The following is a 22,591-nucleotide window of genomic DNA, read 5'->3' on the forward strand; positions in this document are numbered from 1 at the left end:
TGGGCACTATCAAGGGCTATCTTTTGGCCATTTCAGCCTTTCTAAGGCTTCCTGATCGGCCTTCTCTTTTCACGTCCCCTGTTGTACGGAGATATTTTAAAAGGTATTATGCATATGTTCCCTCCTGTTCCCTTCGTAATCCCTCAGTGGGACTTAAATCTTGTCTTAACTTATCTGATGTGTGCTCCCTTTGAGCCACTTCATAATTGTCCTTTACATCTTCTTATCTTAAAGATTGCTTTCCTGATAGCCATCACCTCTGCCAGAAGAGTGAGTGAGCTTCAGGCTCTTTCTTGTAAACCTCCTTTTCTTTCTGTCCATCCGGACAAGGTTGTACTCTAGACACGTCCTTCCTTTCTTCCAAAGGTGGTTACTGCCTTTCATATCGGGAAGACCATCACTTTGCCTACCTTCTTTCCGGCTCCGCATCCTTCCAGAGAGGAAGAGAGGCTCCACCGTTTGGACCCAAAATGCGTGCTCTCATTCTATCTGAACCGCACACAACAGTTCCGGGTGGATGACCAGCTCTTTGTTGGCTACGTAGGCGCCAAGAAAGGTTGGGCCGGACACAAGCGGACTATCTCCCGATGGGTCGTCTTGTGTATTAAAGCATGTTATTCTTTGGCAAAGAAGGATCTGCCTGTGGGGCTGCACGCTCATTCTACCAGGGCAACAGCTGCTACTACAGCATTGGGACGTGGTGTCCCCCTACAAGACATCTGTCCAGCAGCTACGTGGGCCTCGCTGCACACTTTTACTAAGCACTACTGCCTCAGCATCCAAGTCCAGAAAGACGGCTTCTCTGGCCGTTCTGTTCTCCGGGACTTTCTGGTGTGATCTTGGTTCGCAGACCCACCTCCGGTTGGTATTGCTAGGGTATCTATTCTAAGGTAAGGAATCTATCACTAACGTGTTTCTTTCAGGTGAACAAGTTACTTACCTTCTGTAATGATATATCTGTAAGAAACATTAGTTAGTGATAGATTCCCTACCGCCCCACCCATCCTCCCCGTTTTGCAAACTGATTTCTAGGGTTAAGGTCAGGACCCTAGTTTAAGGCACCAGTGGTCAGTATCTTGCATGACGCTGCGTTCCTGGCGTAGAAAGTCGTGTACAGAACTGACGTCAGCGTGTGAGGGCGGCGTCTAAGTACCTCCAGCGACATCATCCCAGCGATCACGACACCGAAGACGGACGCGGAGATGCACAACGTCACCTTCCGACGCGCAGGGGTACTGCTGACGATAACTTTCCGGATCCAGTCTGACGCCTGGGGATATTCTGAGGTAAGCAATCTATTACTAACTAATGTTTCTTACAGCTATATCGTTACCGAAGGTAAGTAACTTGTTCATATATGTATATGTGTGTACAAGCAAGTAAAAATAAAACACTCGCAAGTAATCCAACTGTCAAATGCAAAGGATAAAACATAAGCTAATTATAATAATAATAATAATAACACACCTGTAAATAATAATGAATGTCAAACGCAAGGAATAGCCACTGCCAAATGCAAGAAATGAACACTGCCACATGCGAGAATTAAACACTGTCAAATGCAGGGAATAAGCACTGCTAAATGAAAGAATCAAATATAAAGAGCATGTATACACAACAAGAAAAACATATGAAATATATACACAGAGCAGAGAAACTCATAAAATATATACACAAAGTAAATAAAGGGAATACATCACCGAAAGAGTGTTTTTCAATATTCTGGCCAGTACGACCAGGAAGCCCTTGATGGTCAGGCAGAAGTCTCAAGTGGGATCACTGAAGGTGCCATGTGACAGTGCGTCCACTCCACAGGCGAGCTTCTGTCTGAGCGTCAAGATTTTCCACCCTTATTACCTTTTATTAACACAGAGGTAGACTTGTAGAAACTCCCCCCTACCTTCATCCATTGCGAAATCAAGGCTAACCGTACCCGTCTCTGTCTAGTCCAATCACAGAAGCTGGCCAGGCTCCTGTGCTTGGCCTGAGACCGAGAAGTACATTACTCTCTCACGCTTTTAAACACACATCCAACACATTGTGTTCCAAGCAAGGCTGTTTTGCTGTGTGCTGTGAAGAAATAAAAACATCCTACTCTGAAGCTGCAAAGAGGCACAAAATAAAACCATGCAAGAGCACAAAATGACACTGTACATTCAAAATGGAGTCAATGGCCAATACATGATCTCACAATGTATAATTGCATGTAGCACTACACTGAAGTGCCAGTGCCAGAAGTGGGATGTGGTTGTTATTCCTGCTACTTTCTGATGCCCAAAAAGGACAGTGGTCTTTGGCCTATTTTCGATCTGCGCCCTCTCAACGCCTTCCTCCGGAACGAGAAATTTAAGATCCTCAATGGAACAGATTGTGTCTGCCCTCGACCATGTAGAGTGAATGGTGGCATTGGACCTGCAAGAGGCCTTTTTCTATATTCCCATCCTGCCCGCCTGTCAGCGCTACATGTGATTTGTAGTGGGATAGGAGTATTTTTAGTTCACTTTGCTCCCCTTTGGTGTCACTAGGGCCCCTCAGGTGTTCACAAAAGTGATGGTGGCAGCAAATCTTCAGAAGTCAGGGGTGCCAATCTTTCCTTACCTCGATGACTGTCTGTTGAAGGCGGGCATGGCAGAGGCAGTCATCGGCCACCTGTAGACTACAGCGAACCTCCTATCATCTCTGGGGTGTGCCGAAGTCACACCTGACTCTTTTTCAGACACTCCCCTTAATCTGAGCCATTCTGGACACAGATGTGTTTCACGCCTTTCCCACAGGAAAGAGTCTGGGACATTCAGACTCCCGCTGGTCGAGCACGCCAGATGACATATGCAGGCTCTACAATGGGATCTGAGGTCCCAATAGGTCCAACATCAAGGGGACCTCTCAGACTACATTCAGGGGAGACTGCAAAAGGTCTGGAGTGATGGTTACTGGACTGCGACTGGGTCAGTTCTCCCTACCCCACCCAGAGCTGACAGTGGTGACAGATGAATTACTTATGGGTTGGGACGGCCATGTGGAGAAATAGAGATCAGAGGGCTCTGGTCTCCGGTGGAGTCCCGGTGGTATATCAACCTTCTGGAGCCGAGGGCCATCCGCTTGACATTGAAAAACGTCCTTACGTCCATTAAGGGGAGGCTGGTACAGGTGCCCACGGACAAAACCACTGCCATGTAGTACTTCAATAAACAGGGTGGGGTGGGGCCATGAACTCTGTGCCAGGAGGCCTTGAACCTCTTGAAGGGGCTGGACCGCCAAGGAATTTTCTTGGTGGTGATCCACCTGGCAAGATCTTTGAATGTCAGGGCGGACAAGCTCCGCCTTCGGTGCCTAGCATATCACAAGTGCCAATTAGATCCGGAGGTGGTGCAACATCTCTTCAGTGAAAGGGGGGAACCCTGGCCCGATCTATCTGCCTTTCGCCGAGAACGCGCAATATCAGCGATTCTGCATGTTAGAGTTTCCAAGGTGTCTCTCCCTTAGAGATGCATTCTGCCTCCAGTGGAACTTGTGCATCATGTGTACATTTATGCCAATACCGCTCCTGCCCCAGACCACTCCCAAGAAATCCTATTGGCTCCGGGTTAGGCCCGGAGAATATGGTATCCTGAATTTCTGGGCTTGAGCATATGTTCTCTGACCCGGCAGCCCCTCCCGAAGGGCCTGCTGTCGCAGCAACAGGGCAGGCTACTGCCCCTGGACCTTTGCAAGCTCCACCTTCGTGCGTCAATCAATCAATCAATCAGGGAATTGCAAGCGCACTACTCACCCGTGAGGCTCTCAAGGCACTGAGGGGTGGGGGGTCCGTAGATCTGTTTAGCCGAAGAGCCAGGTCTTGAGGGTCTTCCTGAAGGTGTTCAGGGAGGGAGCGTGTCTGATATCTGCCGGTAGCTCATTCCAGGTCTTGACTGCAATGTGAAAGAAGGATCTTCCGCCAGCTTTGGTTCTGTGGATGCGTGGGGTTTCGACCAGTGTGAGGTTGGAAGATCAGAGGTTTCTTTTGGGTACGTTTCAATTGATTCTGTCGTTGAGGTATTTGGGTCCGGTTGTGTAGGCATTTGTAGGCGTGAGTGAGGATTTTGAAAGTGACTTTTTTTCTCCGCGGGGAGCCAGTAGAGACTTCGTTGGTGTTGGCTGATGTGTTCGTGTTGGGGAATGCCTAGGACGAGTCTGGCGGCGGTGTTTTGTATTGTCTGGAGTTTGCGGAGTACGGACTTGTTGATGCCGGCGTAGAGTGCATTTCCATAGTCCAGTCTGCTGGTGATGAGTGCGTGGGTGACTGTCTTCCTTGACTCAGGTGGGATCCACATGAAGGTGTTGCGGAGGATGCGGAGGGTGTTGAAGCAGCTGATGGTGACGGCGTTGACCTGTCGGTTCATGGTGAGTGATGAGTCGAGTACGATTCCGAGGTTCTTGGCGTGGTCTGAGGGGGTAGGTGGGCTTCCGAGGGCGGTCGGCCACCAGGTGCTGTCCCATGCAGAACGGGTGGTGATGAGGACTTCTGTCTTCTCGGCATTGAGCTTCAGGCAGCTGTCTTGCATTCCTTTCTGGAAGTTGAGTTTGGCAGTGGTGAGGTCTTTGGTGAGGGAGAGGTTGAGCTGGGTGTCGTCGGCGTAGGATACAATGTTGAGGCTGTGTTGTCAGACGATGGCTGCAAGGGGGGCCATGTAGATGTTGAGGGTGGGGCTCAGTGATGAACCCTGTGGGACTCTTCAGGTGATTTTCGTGGGGTTGGAGGGAAAGGGTGGGAGTCTGATCCTTTGGTTTCTTCCAGTAAGGAATGATCAGATCCAGTCCAGGGCTGTTCCTTGTATGCCTGCGTCGTGTAGTCTGGTGACTAGTGTGCGGTAGGAGACGGTGTCGACGGCTGCTGACAGGTCGAGTAGGATGAGGGCTGCAGAGTGGCCTTGGTCCAGGAGGGTGTGTCTGTCATCTGTTGCGGCAAGTAGGGCGGTCTCTGTGCTGTGGTTGCTTCGGAATCTGGATTGGGACAGGTCGAGGACGGCGTTCTCTTCAATGCATCGTGTCAGTTTCCGGTTGACTGTTTTCTCTGCAACTTTGGCTGAGAAGGGGACGAACGAGATGGGCCGGTAGATCTTGAGGTCGGTGGGGTCAGCTGTGGGCTTATTGAGCAGGGATCTGACTTCTGTACGCTTCCAGTTGTCTGGGAAGGTGCCCGTTTTGAAGGTGGTGTTGATGGTGCGTTGTAGTTCGGGTGCGATGGCGGCTGCGGCGCTGTGGTAGATGTGAGGGGGGCACGGGTCGGTGGGGGTCACCGAGTGGATGCTTTTCATGGTCGAGGCAGTGTCTCCGGCCATGATCGGTGTCCAGTTGGAGATGGTGGGCTGGCTGGTGTTTCTGGGGGAGATTGAGCGGGGACAGCTGATCACCTTCAACCTTCCTCCGGAAGTGATTGATATCATCTTGGCAACCAAGCGTCCCCTGAAAACTGTATACACCTGTCGTTAAGATAAATTGTGGGTTGGTGCAGCACTCATCAGATTGACCCCCTCCAGGCTAAACTGTCTGGTGTTTTATTTGTTCTGTCTTTTGCCATGCAAGGCTTTGGTTTGGGCACATATAAGAGTTATCTGTAGGCCCTCTCAGCCTTCTTTCGATTGCCAAATCAGCCCTCTTAGTTTACATCACTGGTTGTGATGTGATTTTGAATATGGCTGTAACATATGTTTCCCTCTTCTCCTTTTGTAATAACCCAATTGGACCTTAATCTAGTCCAGATTTATCTCATATGCCCTCTATTCGAGCCACTCCGCAGCTGTCCATTATAGCTCCTTACTGTGAAGACTGTTTCTCATTGCCTTCACCTCGGCACTGTGTGTGAGTTAGCTTCAGGCACTTTGTGTCAATCCATCTTACAATTCTTTTTTCCCCAGACAAATTGCTTCTGCGGACACGGGCATTCCTACTGATAAAAGTTGTGATGCCCCTCCTCACCAGTCAAACCATCACTCTGCTGGCGTTCTATGCTCCACCTCACCCCTCTAACGAGGAGGAGAGTCTTCATTGCTTAGACCCCAAGAGAGCACTGATATTTTACATAGAGCACACCAAAGACCACTGGGTGGGTGATCAGCTCTTTGTGGGGTTTTCTGTGATAAAAGGCAGGGCAGTGTAGAAGAGAACCATCTCTCGCTGGGTCATGCTCTGCATTAAGATGTGCTACGCATTGACCAAAAAGCAGTCTCTGGAAGGACTGTGTGACCATTCTACCAGGGCCAAAGCTGGTACCACTGGGTGGGTACATGGAGTCCATGTCCTAGACATTTGCCAGGTGGCTATGCGGGCGTCCCTCTACATGTTCACAAAGTATTACTGCCTGGACAGTCAGGTTCATGGGAGGGGCGTTTTGCCCACTCTGGCTGGCAGACCCACCTTAAAATAGGTATTACTTTGGTATCTATTCAGAAGGTGAGGAACCTGCGGCTAGAAGTTTCTATCAGAAGAACAAGTTACTTTACTTATGGTAGAGACTCTGTTTAGCTACTGATTCCTCAACGCCCTCTGTTATTGGGCTCTATCCATTAATAAGATCCAAGTCGAGGAATCTGCACCCTGTCTACCAATTTGCTTTTGATGGATCTGCGTCTGGAATTGCGACAGTCTGGAAAGCAACTGATGTCAGCGCACTGGAGTGGCACCTATATAGGCCCCTCATGTCCTTTCCGGAGCGGAACAGCGTTGGTGTGGAGCACGTTCCAGCACGCAGAAGTACTGCGTGAAAGTTTCCAGATTCAGTCAAACACCTGGGGAATATTCAAACTGTGAAGAATCTGCAGCTAGAGTCTGTACCTGAAAGAGTGTTACCAAAGGTAAGTAATTTGTTTGTCTCTATGTGGCATGACTGCAGGCCCCCAAGGAACCACAGAGTCCTCCAGTCGAACTTCAATCTGTGCCATCTGTGTCCTTTGAATCTATTTTGGGTTCAGCAACGACATTGGTGCCTGATTTGGCTCTGGCGCCACCCCCTATGCTGGTCCCGCTTTTATGTTTAGAGTTTTTTTTATTGGTTCAAATAATGAAATAACATACAGTGCCATTCAGCATTATAGTCAGCAGGTTACCATCCAGTATACGGATCACAGCTATGGCATGGATTTAGAACGTAACAAAATAGAACTAAACCCCACCTTCCACCCCTCTCCTCCTCCACACAAAAGGAAATCATGAAAAGGGGGGCTCCCCCTGGGCTGCCATACCAGCAAGAGGCATACCAGGATAGGAAGAGCTATGTGGTATCTTAGTTGTTGCTGGCTGGACAGGTGGGTCCGCAAGTCTCAAGAGTTGCACATATTTGGGGCATGTGAATTCCGTGAAGTCAGTAGACAGCAAAGAAAGCAGGGGTTCCCAGAAGTCATGAAAGGAGGCGCCAGGGTGTGTAAGTGATAGTAACATTTTCTCCATTCCCAAAGTACCCCAGAGTCTGTGGAGCCATCCCAACCGGGTGTGAGTTGTCGGAGTACCCCAGTGTGAGAGTATATTCTGCATAGCAGCCCCCAAGACTAAGGCCACCTGTTTACCCCTCTGGAATCGAAGGGGGAAAGTTATAGGGTTCGGGAGGCCCAGAAGGATATACTCTGGAAATCGGGGGATCTGTGTGTTAAAATGTGAATCAATGTCGTCTAAAATCTGTGTCCAATAACCCGTTAGAGAGGGGCAGTCCCATAGTAAATGGGTGAGTGTACCCACTGAACCACAGGCCCTCCAGCAGTGAGGACTGCGAGAGGGGTTACTCCTATGGAGCCGAGGAGGAGTAAGGTACCAATATGTAACTATCTTGGTAGCTGTTTCGATAGAGGCAACATTGCGCACCGAGTGTCGGGCCCTAAAGAAAACGTCTGACCATTTTTTCTGTGTTAGTGTTCGACCTATTTCCCCCTCCCACCGCAGATGCCCCGGGGTCTTCCCAGTGTAATGAGAGTGATTGATAAATTTATACAGGTCGGTGGTCAGGTGGGAGTCTGTGTGTCGTGTAAGCAACCACTTCTGAAATGTCGTAAGAAGCCTCTCGGCCCCCGCCTGTACCTTTGTGTTCAGCACCCAATGACGAATCTGTAGGTAATGGAACCTTTCAGTCTCCGGAAGGTCACGGTCCTCTCGGAAGTCCGAGAAAGCTCGGGGTCCTGTATCAAAGAAATGCCCTATGGAGCGTCGCCCCTCTCTAGTCCAATGCCTGAACCCCACGTGGTCCAATCCCGGGCAAAATCTGAGTTGTTAACTATAGGCATGATCGGGAATGGGAATGTCGTAAGCTAACAGAATAGGGTGGGTGACCTTAGACACGTATAAATTCCAGGGTCGTGCATGGTTGGAAAGGAAGGGAACACCCCACAGCGATTGCCCAGCCAGAGACCGATCCATAAAAAGCCAGTGTTTCTCGGATTCCGGGCGGGACCATTCGACCAGTGCTCGCAACTGTGTCGCCCACCAATAGGCCTTCAAATTTGGGTCCCCCAGGCCGCCCTCCGCCGGGCTCCTGTAAGCCAGGTCTCTACGTAGTTGTGCTCTTTGATCCCGACCAAATGAAGCTCTCTATATCTCTCTGTAGGGAGATTATGACTCCCGTCGGTGGCACCAGAGGGAGTGATTGAAATAAATAGATAATTTAGGGAGAATCATCATCATCTTTAAGGCAGCGATGCGGCCCAGCCACGACAATGAATGCGGCTGCCAGGGCTGTAGGCAATCCAGGACTTGTCACAGTAGTAACGTGAAAGTCATTGTGTTGGTGACCTGTAGGTCGTCGGAAAGTTGCAGTCCCAGGTAGGGGACGGAGCCCGGCACCCAGCGAATGCGGTAAGACCGCTGCAAAAGATCTAACATCGCAGGATCAAGAGAGAGACTAAGAGCTTGTGACTTATGCAAATTGATCTTAAACCCCGATGCGAAGGTAAACCTATCCAATTCCGCCTAAAGGGCAGGGAGAGACTCCCCAGGCCTCTCCAGCGTGGCTACCACGTCATCCGTGTAGAGGCAAAGTTTGTGTGCCGAACCTCCAAATTGCATCCCGGACCCTTTGAGCCATAGGCTCCATATAGAGGGCAAATAAAAGCAGGGACAGAGGACACACCTGCCGCGTGCCACGTTGTATGGAGAAGGGCTGCAAAACAGTCCCATTTACGCGCACTGAGGCGTTGGGGGTTGGTAGAACCACTAAATGCCCAATCTATAAATCGGGGGGGTATGCCGAAATGAGGTAGCGTCGCCTTAAGGTATGGCCAATGCACCCTGTCAAACGCTTTCTCACCGTCGACAGAGAATATCATCCGCTCAGCAGGGAATCGGTTGGACCTGTCCACCAGGTGGAGGAGTACTTTCGTATTATCAGAGCACTGACGGCCAAGAACGAACCCAGACTGGTCTGGGTCAATCAGCACGGGAAGATGAGAAGAGAGTCTCCGTGCCACTATTCCGGTAAGAATCTTAAAATCCACATTCAATAGGGAAATTGGACGAAACGATGCACACATGCGTGTGTCTTTACCCGGTTTCGGAATAACCGTGATTAGTGCTTCCAGCATCGAAGGCGGAAGAGGAGCAGATGGTCCAATCACGTTGTAAACCTGTACCAGCAGGGGAGCCAGTATATTACAGTAAGTTTTATTAAAAAAACGAGGGAAATCCATCCGCCCCAGGTGATTTGTGCGGCTTTAATTTTGAGATGGCAGATATAACCTCTTCCAGTCTTATGGGAGCGACCAACTCCTCAGCCTGGTGAGGAAGCAGCTTGGCCGTGGATACGACCTGTAAGTACTGGTCCGGGCCGCAATTCCATGATCGGTAGTACATTCTTGACCGTGCTGATTCACCACTAGGGGAATATGGGATGCTTCCCATTGTGCCTGTAAGAGGTTGGCCAAGAGCTTCCTGCAGCTATCCCCGCCAATATAAAAGGCGTGCCTAAGCCGAAGGTGGCATACTCGGCTCTATCAATATCTAATGCTGCTAGGTGCGCTCTGGCCTTTCAGCTGTTTCCATACTCTGGAGCGCCGGTCCTCTGATGAATGCATTCTAGTTCTACCACCTCTCCTGTCAGTTGTTCCCTCTTCTCTTTCCTGAGCCTTTTGTCCGCTGCGGCGATTCCTATAATTACTGCTTTGAGAGCATCCCATAAAATGGCTGCCGAGACATCCAAGGAGTCATTTACGGTAAGATTGTCAGTAATGGTTTTAGAAATTTACGTTATCACCGACGGGCGCTGTAACATCGTCTCCCGCAGACGCCAAGAACGGCACGAAGGGCGTGGACAGCTCAAGAACAGGGAGACCCGCACCGCAGAGTGGTCAGATAAAGGGCATGGGACTATCACCGCCTCTTGAAACTGCTGTGTGAAAGTGTCCGTTGTTAATACATAATCAATCCTGGCATAGGGTTTGTGAGAATGGGAGTAAAAGGTGTATTCTCTGGACCATGGGTGACAGTCTCCAAGCATCAGTGAGACCAGCCTCAGCCGGGAGACGGGTCCCCGTCCCAGAAAGGGCCTCTGTTTGTCCTACACACTGCGTCAATCTACCCAAATCCTTATCAGATGCTAAATTGAAATCGCCCCCCAGGAGTAAAGATCTATCCGGTGTACAGGACAATTTGTGAACCACTTCTTGTAGGAACCCCTCCTGTCCTTCGTTGGGGTATAGGCCTTGGCCACCGTAAAGGTGTGCTGCCCCATGGTCTGAGAGTAAGCTAGTAGTCTGCCCTGAATCTCAGCCTGCTTAGAGCCAATCTGTCCCCTAAACCCTGCAGAGACCAATATGGCCACCCCCGCCTTTTTAGAAGCCTGAGAGGAATACATTTGGAATGGGAACGCTCTGGGCTGTAATCTATGTGTGTCCTGTGCCAAGAGATGCGTCTCCTGGAGGAGGCATATCTGAGCGCCCGGATTTTCTTAAAAATACAGGACATCGGATTATTAAGGCCCTTAACATTAAGGGATAAAATATTGAGATCAGACATCCCGGGAGTGGAGAAGGGGGTACGATACATGGGAGGGCGGCCCCTGTGTCGGCACCAACCCGAAGCCCCCCAAGCGCTCATCTGCCTGCAGGAACAGCAAATCTATACTGCTTGTAAGTCCCAAGAAGCTAAATACCCACTGGTCCCTGGTCCCACTTTTATCAACATTGTTACTGACTCCATCAACAATGGATTAGGTTAAACAGCCTATTGTGCTCGCTCTTGTCAACCCATCTGTTTCTGGTTCCTTACCCTTGTCACAGGGCAGGGCCCAGACTTTACATAGTTTATTTAGCATGGATTCTGAAAACAACAACTACGATGACTGACCAATTGTGTTCCCCCAATATGATGAGGACATTTGGCTTCAGGATGCTAGTAGACTTAATACTTCGTCTGATACTGCCCTTGTGTCTTGCTACATCACAAAGTGCCTCTTTCATTGTTACGATGTGAAGGCCATCTGAAGAGTTAGAACTCCAGTTGTCAACCATGGATGTGAAAACACATGTATTGACCGAAGCTTTACAACCAGGGCGGGCTCTTACTGAGCTTTTGTTACCATTTATTAAGGTGCGTACTGAGACCCGCTTGGGCAGCGGTTCTTAATCTTTTGACTTCTATAAACCCGTACTGACTGATTACTGGATCTGGTGACCACGCCAAGTCATTATTGGGAACCCGGACCCCTGGATTATGCAATTTCTATGATTTGCACCTCAAAACAATAGACAAAAATACAGAACCAAGTGTAAACCAAACAAATGCTCAGATATTGAAATAGTTTAAGACTCAAATATAGAAAAAGATTTCACATTTTCACCTTTTCTTCATTTGTATATACTTTATTAATTTTTTAAGACATTCTCAAACTCCTTGAATAGGCCTCACGTATCCCCAGGGTCGCTGGACCACAATTTAAGAACCACTGCACTTGGGCACCTGGGCTAATTTGTGTTCAGGACCACCCGTTTATAGACAGGTTGCTCGTCGTCATAGCGCTACATCTGATGCTCCTTATTTCATAACACAGCATCCAACTTCAGGAAGTCTGCCAGCAGGGTTAATCACAGTGCCTTTTCTACCACTCCTCCCAATCTTGAGTGCAAACAAATGTAGACAATTGGCAAGAGAATTTTCCCCTCCAAGAGCCTTGCTTTGAGATATGTAAATGTCAACAGTCTCCTCTGTAGATACTCAAGTTTTACCAGCTGTTCCTTACGCTGTTGGGTCATCCCTTTCTTATGCTCGTCAGGATTGTTTGTGATGTGGCCAAGTTCATGAGACGCTCAGAACTGGACATGACTGATTGTCTGATACATGCCATGAGTACCACCGTATCCCTACTAACGCCATGCCTGGATGAGGTCCACGGGCTTCTCTGGGGCTGTCCAAGCATCTTTAGTTGATATGTCATTTAACTGTTCTTGCCTTTTTGGTGATAAGGTGGATTCAGCCATGGTGTGTTTTAAGTAAAGCAGAGCCACAGTACGTTCTTTAGGCCTTAGACCTTTCTGTTCCAACGAATCAATTCCACTAACAATTTTGCCTTTATTGTGGCTATAGTAAAGGTGTTCCCATCTGTCAATGCCAGACTCCTCCGGTTCAACAGGCTTTTCAGCCCTTTTGTGGTAGCAGCTATGGCTCCCAAAGGCAATGAAGACAGTAGGGATAATGCACAGCTCTGTCCCCCATCCCTACTGCGGCCAGAATGGAATTGCTTAGTGTGTCCTTGCTGTCACACAGCCACCCAGTTGGAGGCAAGATCCAATATTTCCTCCACGAGTGGCAAGCCATCATGACCTACAAGTGAGGCCTCCAAATTATCCACCAGGGAAATGCCCTTAAATTCCTTTCTACCCTGCCGCACCTTTCATTTCCTTCAGGGCAGCTGGCAGAGGACCATCTGTCCATCTTACAGCAGGATGTGCATGCCCTTTTTTCCAAAGGGGCATATAGCTGGTTCCGGCCGCAGAAGTAAGAACTGAATGTTACTCCTGCTGGTACTCCTACTACTTCTTTGCGCTGGAGAAGTATGGATGCCTTCGTCCTATTTGAGCTCTTTGCCCTCTTAACGCCTTCTTGTTGAACGACCAATTCAGGATGCTCATGTTAGCCCAGGTCCTACCTTCTTTGGACCCTACAGACCTAATGCTGCTGTTTGACCTGCAAGGACGTTTACTATTACACTCCTGTCCTGCAGCCCCACAGGCTCTGCCTGTGGTCCACTGTGGGCCAGGAGAATTTTCAGTTTGCAGTGCTCCACTTTGGCCTCACCAGTGCCCCTCGGGTGTTCACAAAAGTGATAGTGTTGGTTGCAGCACATCGAAGGAGGTTGGGGTACCCACCTTCCACTACCTTGACAACTGACTTTTGAAGGCAGGCTTGCCCCAGGCAGTTGTCAACCACCTCCAGACGATAGTGAACCTTTCAACACTTCTGAGGAGTTGTCTTGCAGATTATTGCTAATAATGTTGAAAATTCATTTTGATGTACACTCCATTATATCTTTCTCTTACCTTGGTCTTGTCTCTGAGGGCTTGGATAAAAGGACAGTACCTGATGATTGTGTATAGGTTGGCAACTTGAATGTCCCAATGTCATCTTTAGCAGTGCTGGGAGTTTTTCAAATTTAGTCTGGCACCTCATTGCTGTACCTAGACGCTCTGGGAGCTATGCAAAGTTTTCTAGTCCAGTCTGACGCTTGGGGATATTCAGATGTTGAGGAATCTGTGAGTAGAAAAATCTTTGCTGATGGTAAGTAACTTGTGCTTCACATGCACCTCTTCCATCAAGTGTGTAAAGGGCGCAAAAGCCACATTGTACTGCATAAAACAAGCTTGTGAAGTGGCTGGCAGCATAATAGAATAGTAGCTGAGTAGATTCTTGTATTGTTTTTGCAGACTCCTGCTGTGTGACCAATAAAGCTACAGCTGGTAATGACAGTACGGTGAAGTCTGATGGTGAGTATATTGTGGGGAAGGGTGTAGGGTATATGGCCTGTTGTTCATGTTTTCAGCTATTTGTGTGGTATTGATTTAGCTAGTACAAAAGACTGATTTTGCCAAATGTGCTGCACTATGTTTGCTAAGTAGAGCTGGGCATGCCAAACAAGACTGGGGCCAAGTTTGTGCTTTGGCTCAACTCTTGTCAATGAGGACAGGCAAGAGTCATTTACCCTCCCTAAAGCAGTTTTAACAAGTGTTTGCAATGCAATAGGTCTCTCATTTACGCAAGTTTGAGCTACTCACATAAAACAATGCCTTTTATTTTTGTTTTCGTTTTTAAAACTTAAATAAAAGGCATTGTCATTTACAATGCCAATAGCTTAAACTTGCGTAAATGCGAGACCTATTGCATTGCAAATGCTTGTTCTCCTTCGCACTGCCATTGTGTCTAGAAAGAACCCCGGAAAATGTAAACACAGAAGAAAAACTGCAGCACGGAAAATACTGTATTGCATTACACCATTTATACAGCATTCCATACGCATGAGGCGGCCATGAAGTGCATTTGGCATGACTGGGTTCTACAAATGTGAAAACAATCTTGCTATGAGAATAACACAACTTTGCACAGCAGAGAAAACCCAAAAAGCAATGCAACATTTGCAAAGGTCAAAAATCGGACTCCTCGCAAAACTCCCCTCTCGATACAAAATCTTTGCACGCCACAAGACTTTGATTTGCCTCTAAAAGGGTACCCCCATTCTCCGAATGTTGCGGTATTTTCACCTAAAATGCAAATCTTGGATCACTCGCCCCCTCTTTCAATCTGCTATTAGGTTTTCTAAAAGAGGTATGGTAGGTTTCAAAAGCATGTATTTAACGTAAACGTTTTTTTTTTCTTTTACCATATCTGTTGACTCTGTTATTTTCAGGCGTTATCTTTACCACAAATAATAAATATAAACAAAAGCATGGATTTGTAAGGATACCGATGAACCATTGTGTCCATTACAATGAAAGCGTTCCATTTTCATAGTGCCTAACCACAACACCTCCAGTACTTGACAGGGCAAAACGCCAACCGTGACAACGGTGGCAGAGACCCAATACACCACTCCGCCTTGACCCAAAACACATATAAACAATTGTGTAACTACTATAGCTCTGACAAGCACTTCCAATCAGCGATGGATTAAACATCAAAACCCCCAGCTACCTCAACAGGTTAAGCCACCTCTACTACGTGCCCAACTTAATACCCCAAGGTAGAGGTTTAGCTCCACTAACCTTACAACTGTGCTCCAACAGCAGAGATCAACTTACTGACAAATGTGTTTATACTAACTGCACCAACCCAGCAACTATGTCAATAACAAAGCCTATCCATTTGTGGGAGTTTCGCTCCTCCCTTATCCCTGCACCAGCTGTAAGGAGCAAAGTTCCAAAAGCCCGGGTTTCTGACACCAGACTACTTCCCCTTGGGCTCTACTAGCCCCGGGGAGTATTGTCAATACGGTCTGGGCCTCGCCGGAAGCGGACTTGAGGTATTCGGTTCCTCTCTCCTTTTGGCACTAGTCCCCTCCGCCTTCTTTATTCTAACATGGCAGTCAGATTTCACGTCATCAGGCACAGTGAATTCCCCTGGATCTGTGACAGTCACGACCATTGGTTAAGTTTACCGTCAGTCACACAACTCAATGCTCTCCATAGGTCGTAAAGTGTGGGAATTGGTAAACAATGGTGTTTCTAGCACATAAGCAGAACAGTGCACGTCATGGCTGGAATGTAATAGACATAAAAGAGGAATTGTGACGCAGGGTCCATCAGGTGACACTTCAGTTCAACGAGACTATACATCGCCTGTTTCAATATATTATTTTTACCTTATTGGTATGATTTAGCCAGCAAGTCTATGAGGAAAAGAACCGTACTACTTTTGAAAATATGGCTAACAAAACACATTTCACAAAGTATTATAAAATAATTTGAGTTCCTAATTTAAACAAGCATTTGCAATGCAATAGGTCTCGCATTTATAAGAGTTTGAGCTATTGGCATTGTAAAATTACAATGCCTTTTATTTATGTTTTGGTTTTAAAACAAATAAAAGGCATTGTCATTTACAATGTCAGTAGCATAAACTCGCATAAAAACAGTGTGTGGAGTGCAGCAGTGTGCGGCGTGCAGAAGTGTGCGGCGTGCAGAAGTGTGCGGCGTGCAGCAGTGTGCGGCGTGCAGCAGTGTGCGGCGTGCAGCAGTGTGCGGCGTGCAGCAGTGTGCGGCGTGCAGCAGTGTGCGGCGTGCAGCAGTGTGCGGCGTGCAGCAGTGTGAGGCGTGCAGCAGTGTGAGGCGTGCAGCAGTGTGCGGCGTGCAGCAGTGTGCGGCGTGCAGCAGTGTGCGGCGTGCAGCAGTGTGCGGTGTGCAGCAGTGTGCGGTGTGCAGCAGTGTGTGGCGTGCAGCAGTGTGCGGCGTGCAGCAGCGTGTGGCGTGCAGCAGTGTTTCGTGTAGCAGTGTGAGGCATGCAGCACTGTGTGGCGTGCAGCGGCGTGCAGCAGTGTGCTGCGTGCAGCAGTGTTGTGCAGCATGCAGCAGTGAGTAATGCAGCAGTGTGCAGCAGATCGGTAAATATTAACTTGTGCTCAAAATTTTTACGAGTGCCTAACATTTTCCTTCAGATCCACCAAGCAGCCACCCCTAGCAGACAGGGCTCATTGCCTAAAACTATCCTGGGATTTGAACCCGCGCCGCGGTCAGTAGTCGCACACAATGGAAAAGTTAATACATCAAGCCGTTTTGTTTGAGCGAGTCGCGCGCGCCCTCTGCGGGTGATCATGGGTAAAGTGCGCGCGATTACACAGACGCACGCACCTGCTGTCCCTTCTCGCAGACGCTTTTATAAACAGATAAGCTGAGGGGTGTCGTGGGGGAGTGACAGCTGACAGTCTCGATGGGATATAATGCCGGAGAGACAGGGTGACGAGGGGCATGCTCTCCTCGTACGTAATCTAGTCCATTGCCTTATTCTACCAGACACTTTCAATTTATTTCCCTTTTGACAGTCAGTGAAAAAGTTCCGGGGAGCGAGACGTTTTTGAAAAGGAGAGCGGCGGTGATGTGTAGAAGTGGTTAGCACGTGAGGGAAACAGTCTCAGGCACGGATGGGAAAAAAACAGTGTGCATAGGACCAGGTAGGGACAGACGAGAACAGATTGAGCCACAAAAAAAAAATAGGTTGTGATATACATAAGAGGAAATAAGCGATGATTAAGGGACAGAAATTGGGTTAAATCGCCGGGGACAGACGAAGAGATGGCGTAATGAATGGCCAGAACTGCCTGCTTTGGAACTGCGTGTGGGGGGAGGGGGCGGCTAGATTCGAGGTGACAAGAAGGGCTGGGCGAGAAGGGAGGGGGGAATGTCAGCAACAGAGGAGCCCGCAAAAGTGAAAGTGATCGTGATTACGATCGCTACGGAGGAAAGACACATGGCGCTGCGCGCGTGCACGTTCACGTGCACTGTAGCTTTAGGCCACGGCAGCACTTTGAGAAGCCCACATATAAAATGTCTCTTCGAGCCTTTGGCTCGCGAGACCTAAAAATGCTTATTGATGTAATATATAGAGCATGTAAAAAAGTAAAATAGAATGTACACTGGTATTGTTGTTCTTAGCGGCTGCGCCATTCCCTACGAGGCTGGACCTAGAGAGGTCTTTACAAAACATAATAAAAGCAGGGAGGGCTGAGGACAGCACTGAACCAACTTGGGGCAGGGATGATAAGCAGCGTGAAGCAGGGTGAAGGGAAGCACGGTGATGAGAAGCAGCGTGAAGCAGGGTGAAGGGAAGCACGGTGATGAGAAGCAGGGTGAAGGGAAGCACGGTGTTATGGGATGAGAAACAGGGTGAAGGGAAGCACGGTGTTTAGGAATGAGAAGCAGCGTGAAGCAGGGTGAAGGGAAGCACGGTGTTTAGGGGTGAGAAGCAGGGTGAAGGGAAGCACTGTGTTATGGGATGAGAAACAGGGTGAGTGGGAAGCAGAACACGGGAGAGAACTAGAAAAAGTGCACTCTACAGAAAAGGCCAAATAAAGTTCTCTGGATGCGACATATGGAGGATTCTGTGTAATACATTTGTTCTTTTATGGATTTCAACAAAAATCATCAGAGGAGAAGTTGGAAAAATTCAAGACACAATGAATGATGCAGACAGACACACAAATAAGTTTCCCAAATGTGTGCTGCTGTACAAAGGGTGCTCGGTGCTTGTGCACGTTCACACGGAGATACATGACAAATAAAGCAGTGTGACTGCAAACAAAATGAGCAAAGAAACCCTATGGGTAGATGATAGATGTTCCTTAATGCCCATCCAATTATCAGTCCATCATGGGAAAAACAGACCCTGGCCTCTCAGGTGGGAGCTGTGATGTTGTTTGTGTTAAGATTTCAAATGTTTCTTAATCTTGCCTTTCCTAAGAGTATTTGCTTTTTCACGGATGTTGTGTTTCTGGTTTTTCATGTGGCAAATTACTCCTGTGTATGGTGTATTGTGAAAAGGGTCGCCAGTAGATGTGTGTGATTTCAGGTTGTGGGTGGGTGTTTATAGCAGGCGTGATTGTGAGCCGTGGAGTTCAGGCCCAAGGCAGTGAGGATTTTTCAGATCCCCAAAGCAGGTGATAGAGGGGTTCAGAGTGGGTGCTCATCCAATCGTTGACCTCTCTGCAGAGCACACAGAGCAGTGGTGGGGTGTGCCAATTGTTGTGTGTGAAGGAGGCACACAGCTGTCCAAATATTGACAGGGCGAAAGTGAAAGAAAATGCAGTGTTTACATGTGAGTGGGTGCGGTGTGTGTGGGGGAGATCCGTAAAGTCAAGGAGATGCAAGGACGGACATGCAGGAGAGAGTGAAAACAGGACGCTGAAGAGAAAGTAGATGAGATGCGCAGATGGAGGGCTTCAGAAAGATGTAAGGAGATGGGCGCAAGTGTCGCGAGACTGCAGAAGGGATGAAGGAAGAACGGGAGTGATTGAGACACTGCATGTCCCTTTCACAGGCCGTAGAAATGCTTCATTCACAGTCTGCTTAAAATCTGCGTATATTACAATGTAATGTAATATACTTGTTCTAGTGTGTAGCTCGTATAATCTTCTGAGCCCTGCGCAGCTCTGCCTCTGGGCTGGCCGGATGTTTGCCGTGTGCAGTCCTTATGCCATCCTGGGGTTCTCATGGTTTGAATCATGCCACGGCCTTTGTTGCCTGCTTCAGGCTTGGGATGGTGCAAAGGGATTTTCTCCTGACCGAATAAAATAACTTGTTCCATAACTCTGCAGTGTCCAGTGAACTTAATATAAGGAAATATATAATATAGTATAACATATAATGTAATATAAACTAATGTAAAGTAATATAACTTAATGTAATGTAATATAATGAAATCTAATTTAGTATAATATAATATGTAATATAACATATTGTAATGTAATATAACTTAATGTAATATATGTAATGTTATATAATTTAATGTAATATGTACTGTAATATAATAGAGTATAATATACAGTGCAGCTCCTTGACTGAGGCGCAGGCTTCCGTGCCGCTAGTGTCGACACTGCTAAAGGGCTGGGCGAGAAGGGAGGGGGGAATGTCAGCAACAGAGGAGCCCGCGAAAGTGATCGTGATTACGATCGCTACGGAGGAAAGACACATAGCGCTGCGCTCGTGCACGTTCACGTGCACTGTAGCTTTAGGCCACGGCAGCACTTTGAGAAGCCCACATATAAAATGTCTCTTCGAGCCTTTGGCTCGCGAGACCTAAAAAAATAAAATAAAATGTGATTCAACAACATTTTAAATAGCTTCGTAGATTTTTTATTTATTTATAAAATAGGTACGTATAATCCAACATGCTGCACTCGTTTAGGACAATCACCCTTCTGATTTGACCATACATCTAACATGCATCAAAGCACAGGTCTTTGGTTCCAATGGGAGCTCAACCCATTGGTCAGGGTCACAGCAAGTGTAGTTTAGATCACGACCCTGATTGGTTCTGGTAGTCGGCGTTTGACAGATGGCAGCGCAGCAACCATACACAAAATAAAAACATTGCACATGATGCAGGAAAACAAAAAAGAGATGAAAAGCGCAAGGCTAACAAACGCCGATAGATGTACGAGAGATAGTTTTTAAAAATATCCTTTCCCGCGCAATAATATAGTTATAAACATTTAAACCATGTTTACACATTGAACCCAATGTTATGAAGTGAACTGCCTTTTATAACTACTTGCAAAGGCGATGTTGATCCAATATCTTTATAAACCAGTGGTGCGCGCGCACCACAGAGGAGCGGGGGGTGGCAGCGAGGCGAACGCCCGCTGCTGCGCATGCTAGACACGGTCGGGAATGGCCGTTGCAAAGGCGGGACATGCGCTCGCCTTTGCCCAATCGCGTGCCTTTTAAAAAAAAAAAACAAACGCGAAAGCCTGATCACACGCACGAGTGTGTGGTCAGCTTTCAAAACCCCATACAAAAGGGCTCTCGCTGCGCGAGCAGTGTTGCGCACTGCAACGCAGGCGCGAGCCCTAAAAACAGAATCCCATTAAAAGCAGAACAGCCAAGCGCATGATATTTGAAAAGATGTTTTTCTGATGTCTGTGTCTATCTGCGAGTGAGCTACATTTTGCATGTTTCTTTATGAAGACCAGTACCCAGAGGGCAGTCTTTGGCACATGTTAGTGTCTCTGTTATGTCAATCATGTTAGGGCTGACCCTCTCTCTCTTTACTGTTTGATAAGACAGAACAAGGTAATGATGTTAAAATAAGTCCCCTGACTTCACTTATACTTAACTTATAAGGTTTTTTACAAAGGAAGATGATGACATCTCTCTCTGTCTCAGATATATACACACACACTTATGTATACATATATATGTGTGTGTGTGTATATATATGTATAGAAATAATAACGTAATAATTATATTTATTCGACATAGTGTACTGAATTAGGGCATGATATAACTGAACACAAAACTTTTTCGTTTGGTGGTAAATAGGAGAGAGCAGGAGATATTTATCCAGTGGCTAAATTGCACAGTGTGTAAGCAGGACACTTAGGTTCATATCCCTGCCTCCCCAATTGAACCAAATTATACGATCATAGGCAAATCACTTTACTTGAGTGTGCCTCATTGTGATTCTCAAATCTGAGAGTTTCTTGAAGGAATTCAGTTCAGCGTGTGCACTGTATAAAAAATCTCACTCTGTGTTGTTTACTAAAGAAAAATGTTACTCCTTATCGTGTTACTCTCCTTGTCTCTCTTGTTTGGGAAACAAGCGAATATTCCTATTGTGTATTCCTACTTAATGACGATATTGGAACTATGCTCTTCTTTTCCACATTGTGTACCCCCTTCGTAGTCTGCTACATACCTGTTTATGATACAACTCTCCTTGATTCATTTGTTTGGAATTTATGCGATTGTTTGTTTGTACTTGTGCATGTATTCCTGTTGTGTAATCTTTTCCTGTTGGCGATATTGGATTCATGTCCTTCCTTCCTTCCTTCCTTTGTAAAGCGCTCTGATATCCTTCAGGATCTTGTTCGCGCTATATAAAACTTCATAAATAAATAAATCAGTCATATTAGTCTTGTATACATGACAAACTGGCCGCTCTTGGTTCTCCTGGCAGTGGTGTCATGGAACTGTAAGGAAAATGTTCATTTTTAAATATTTAGTTCTATCATAAGTCACTTCAGTGATATAATCTAATGTACTAAAGTGAAACACAAGTATTCAAGGAAAAAATCATTTAAATTTCTTATTTAAGTACTTTGTATTGAGTTTATTGTATAACCAAATAGAGACATAATGCATCTCTATTACATCATCAGTTTGGGCAGTTGCAACTGTGAAATAGTGCAGTATATAGTCATAATATATGAAACCCCCTTGCCTAAGGGCCCATCGTTTTGTAATTCCCATCAAGATAAACCCATGAAAGTCACACCATCCACCCCATGTCTTGGTGAATTTCTGCATTCTTCTCTCAGCTGCCTTACACCACATCATGTTATAGCACCACTCACGAAAGATGGGTGTCTGTGTACTTGCCCAACATCGGTCTTATTTTGCCTCTGTTAGGCTATATTACAAAGCATCTTAGCTATTTTGGCACCAAATGCCTCCCCAGATGCTGCAGCAATATCTTTTCTTCAGAGTCTATTGTGACATCTATTACTCCCTATGCCACGGGTACTCCTTGCAGATGTGTGTCAAATGTTACCTCTTCCAGCAGCCCCTGTGATCACAGAGCTGACTGTGCAGCTTAAACTGCGCCAGTCAGAACCATGGCCTGATAGCAAATGGTATAAAAAAATATGGAGGGAGTGAGAGGAAAGAGCTGGGGCCGCCCTCCGAACACAATTTACAACACAAAAAATAGGCACCCAGCCGTTTAGGAAAGTCTAACCCTTGTCTGGGAGAAAACATAAAGTTTTCTATAAAACCCTCACCCACTCGGGTTACCTCTTGGTGGCATTCTTCATCATTGGGTCCATCCCATTCCCCAGCGGGGCGGGGCGTACTGCAACCTACGAGTTATGCGGAAGCACTTTTAATGACTGTGCAAATGACAGAAAAGATGATCTAGGAGGGTGGAGTGGGGAAAAGTCTTG

At 47.1% G+C, this 22,591-nt stretch overlaps 1 protein-coding gene across 1 annotated transcript in view; it reads left to right on the forward strand.

Annotated features, from left to right (window-relative positions):
• LOC146816481 (exportin-5-like) overlaps positions 1–22,591 on the forward strand; it is a 1,583,592-nt gene that overhangs the window by 1,128,528 nt on the left and 432,473 nt on the right. Inside the window, 1 exon segment of the mRNA XM_085610325.1 lies at positions 13,872–13,931. Coding sequence (XP_085466451.1) covers positions 13,872–13,931 — 60 coding nt within the window.

The sequence above is a fragment of the Triturus cristatus genome, chromosome 6 (assembly GCF_964204655.1).
Source record: "Triturus cristatus chromosome 6, aTriCri1.1, whole genome shotgun sequence".
Taxonomy (NCBI): domain Eukaryota; kingdom Metazoa; phylum Chordata; class Amphibia; order Caudata; family Salamandridae; genus Triturus; species Triturus cristatus.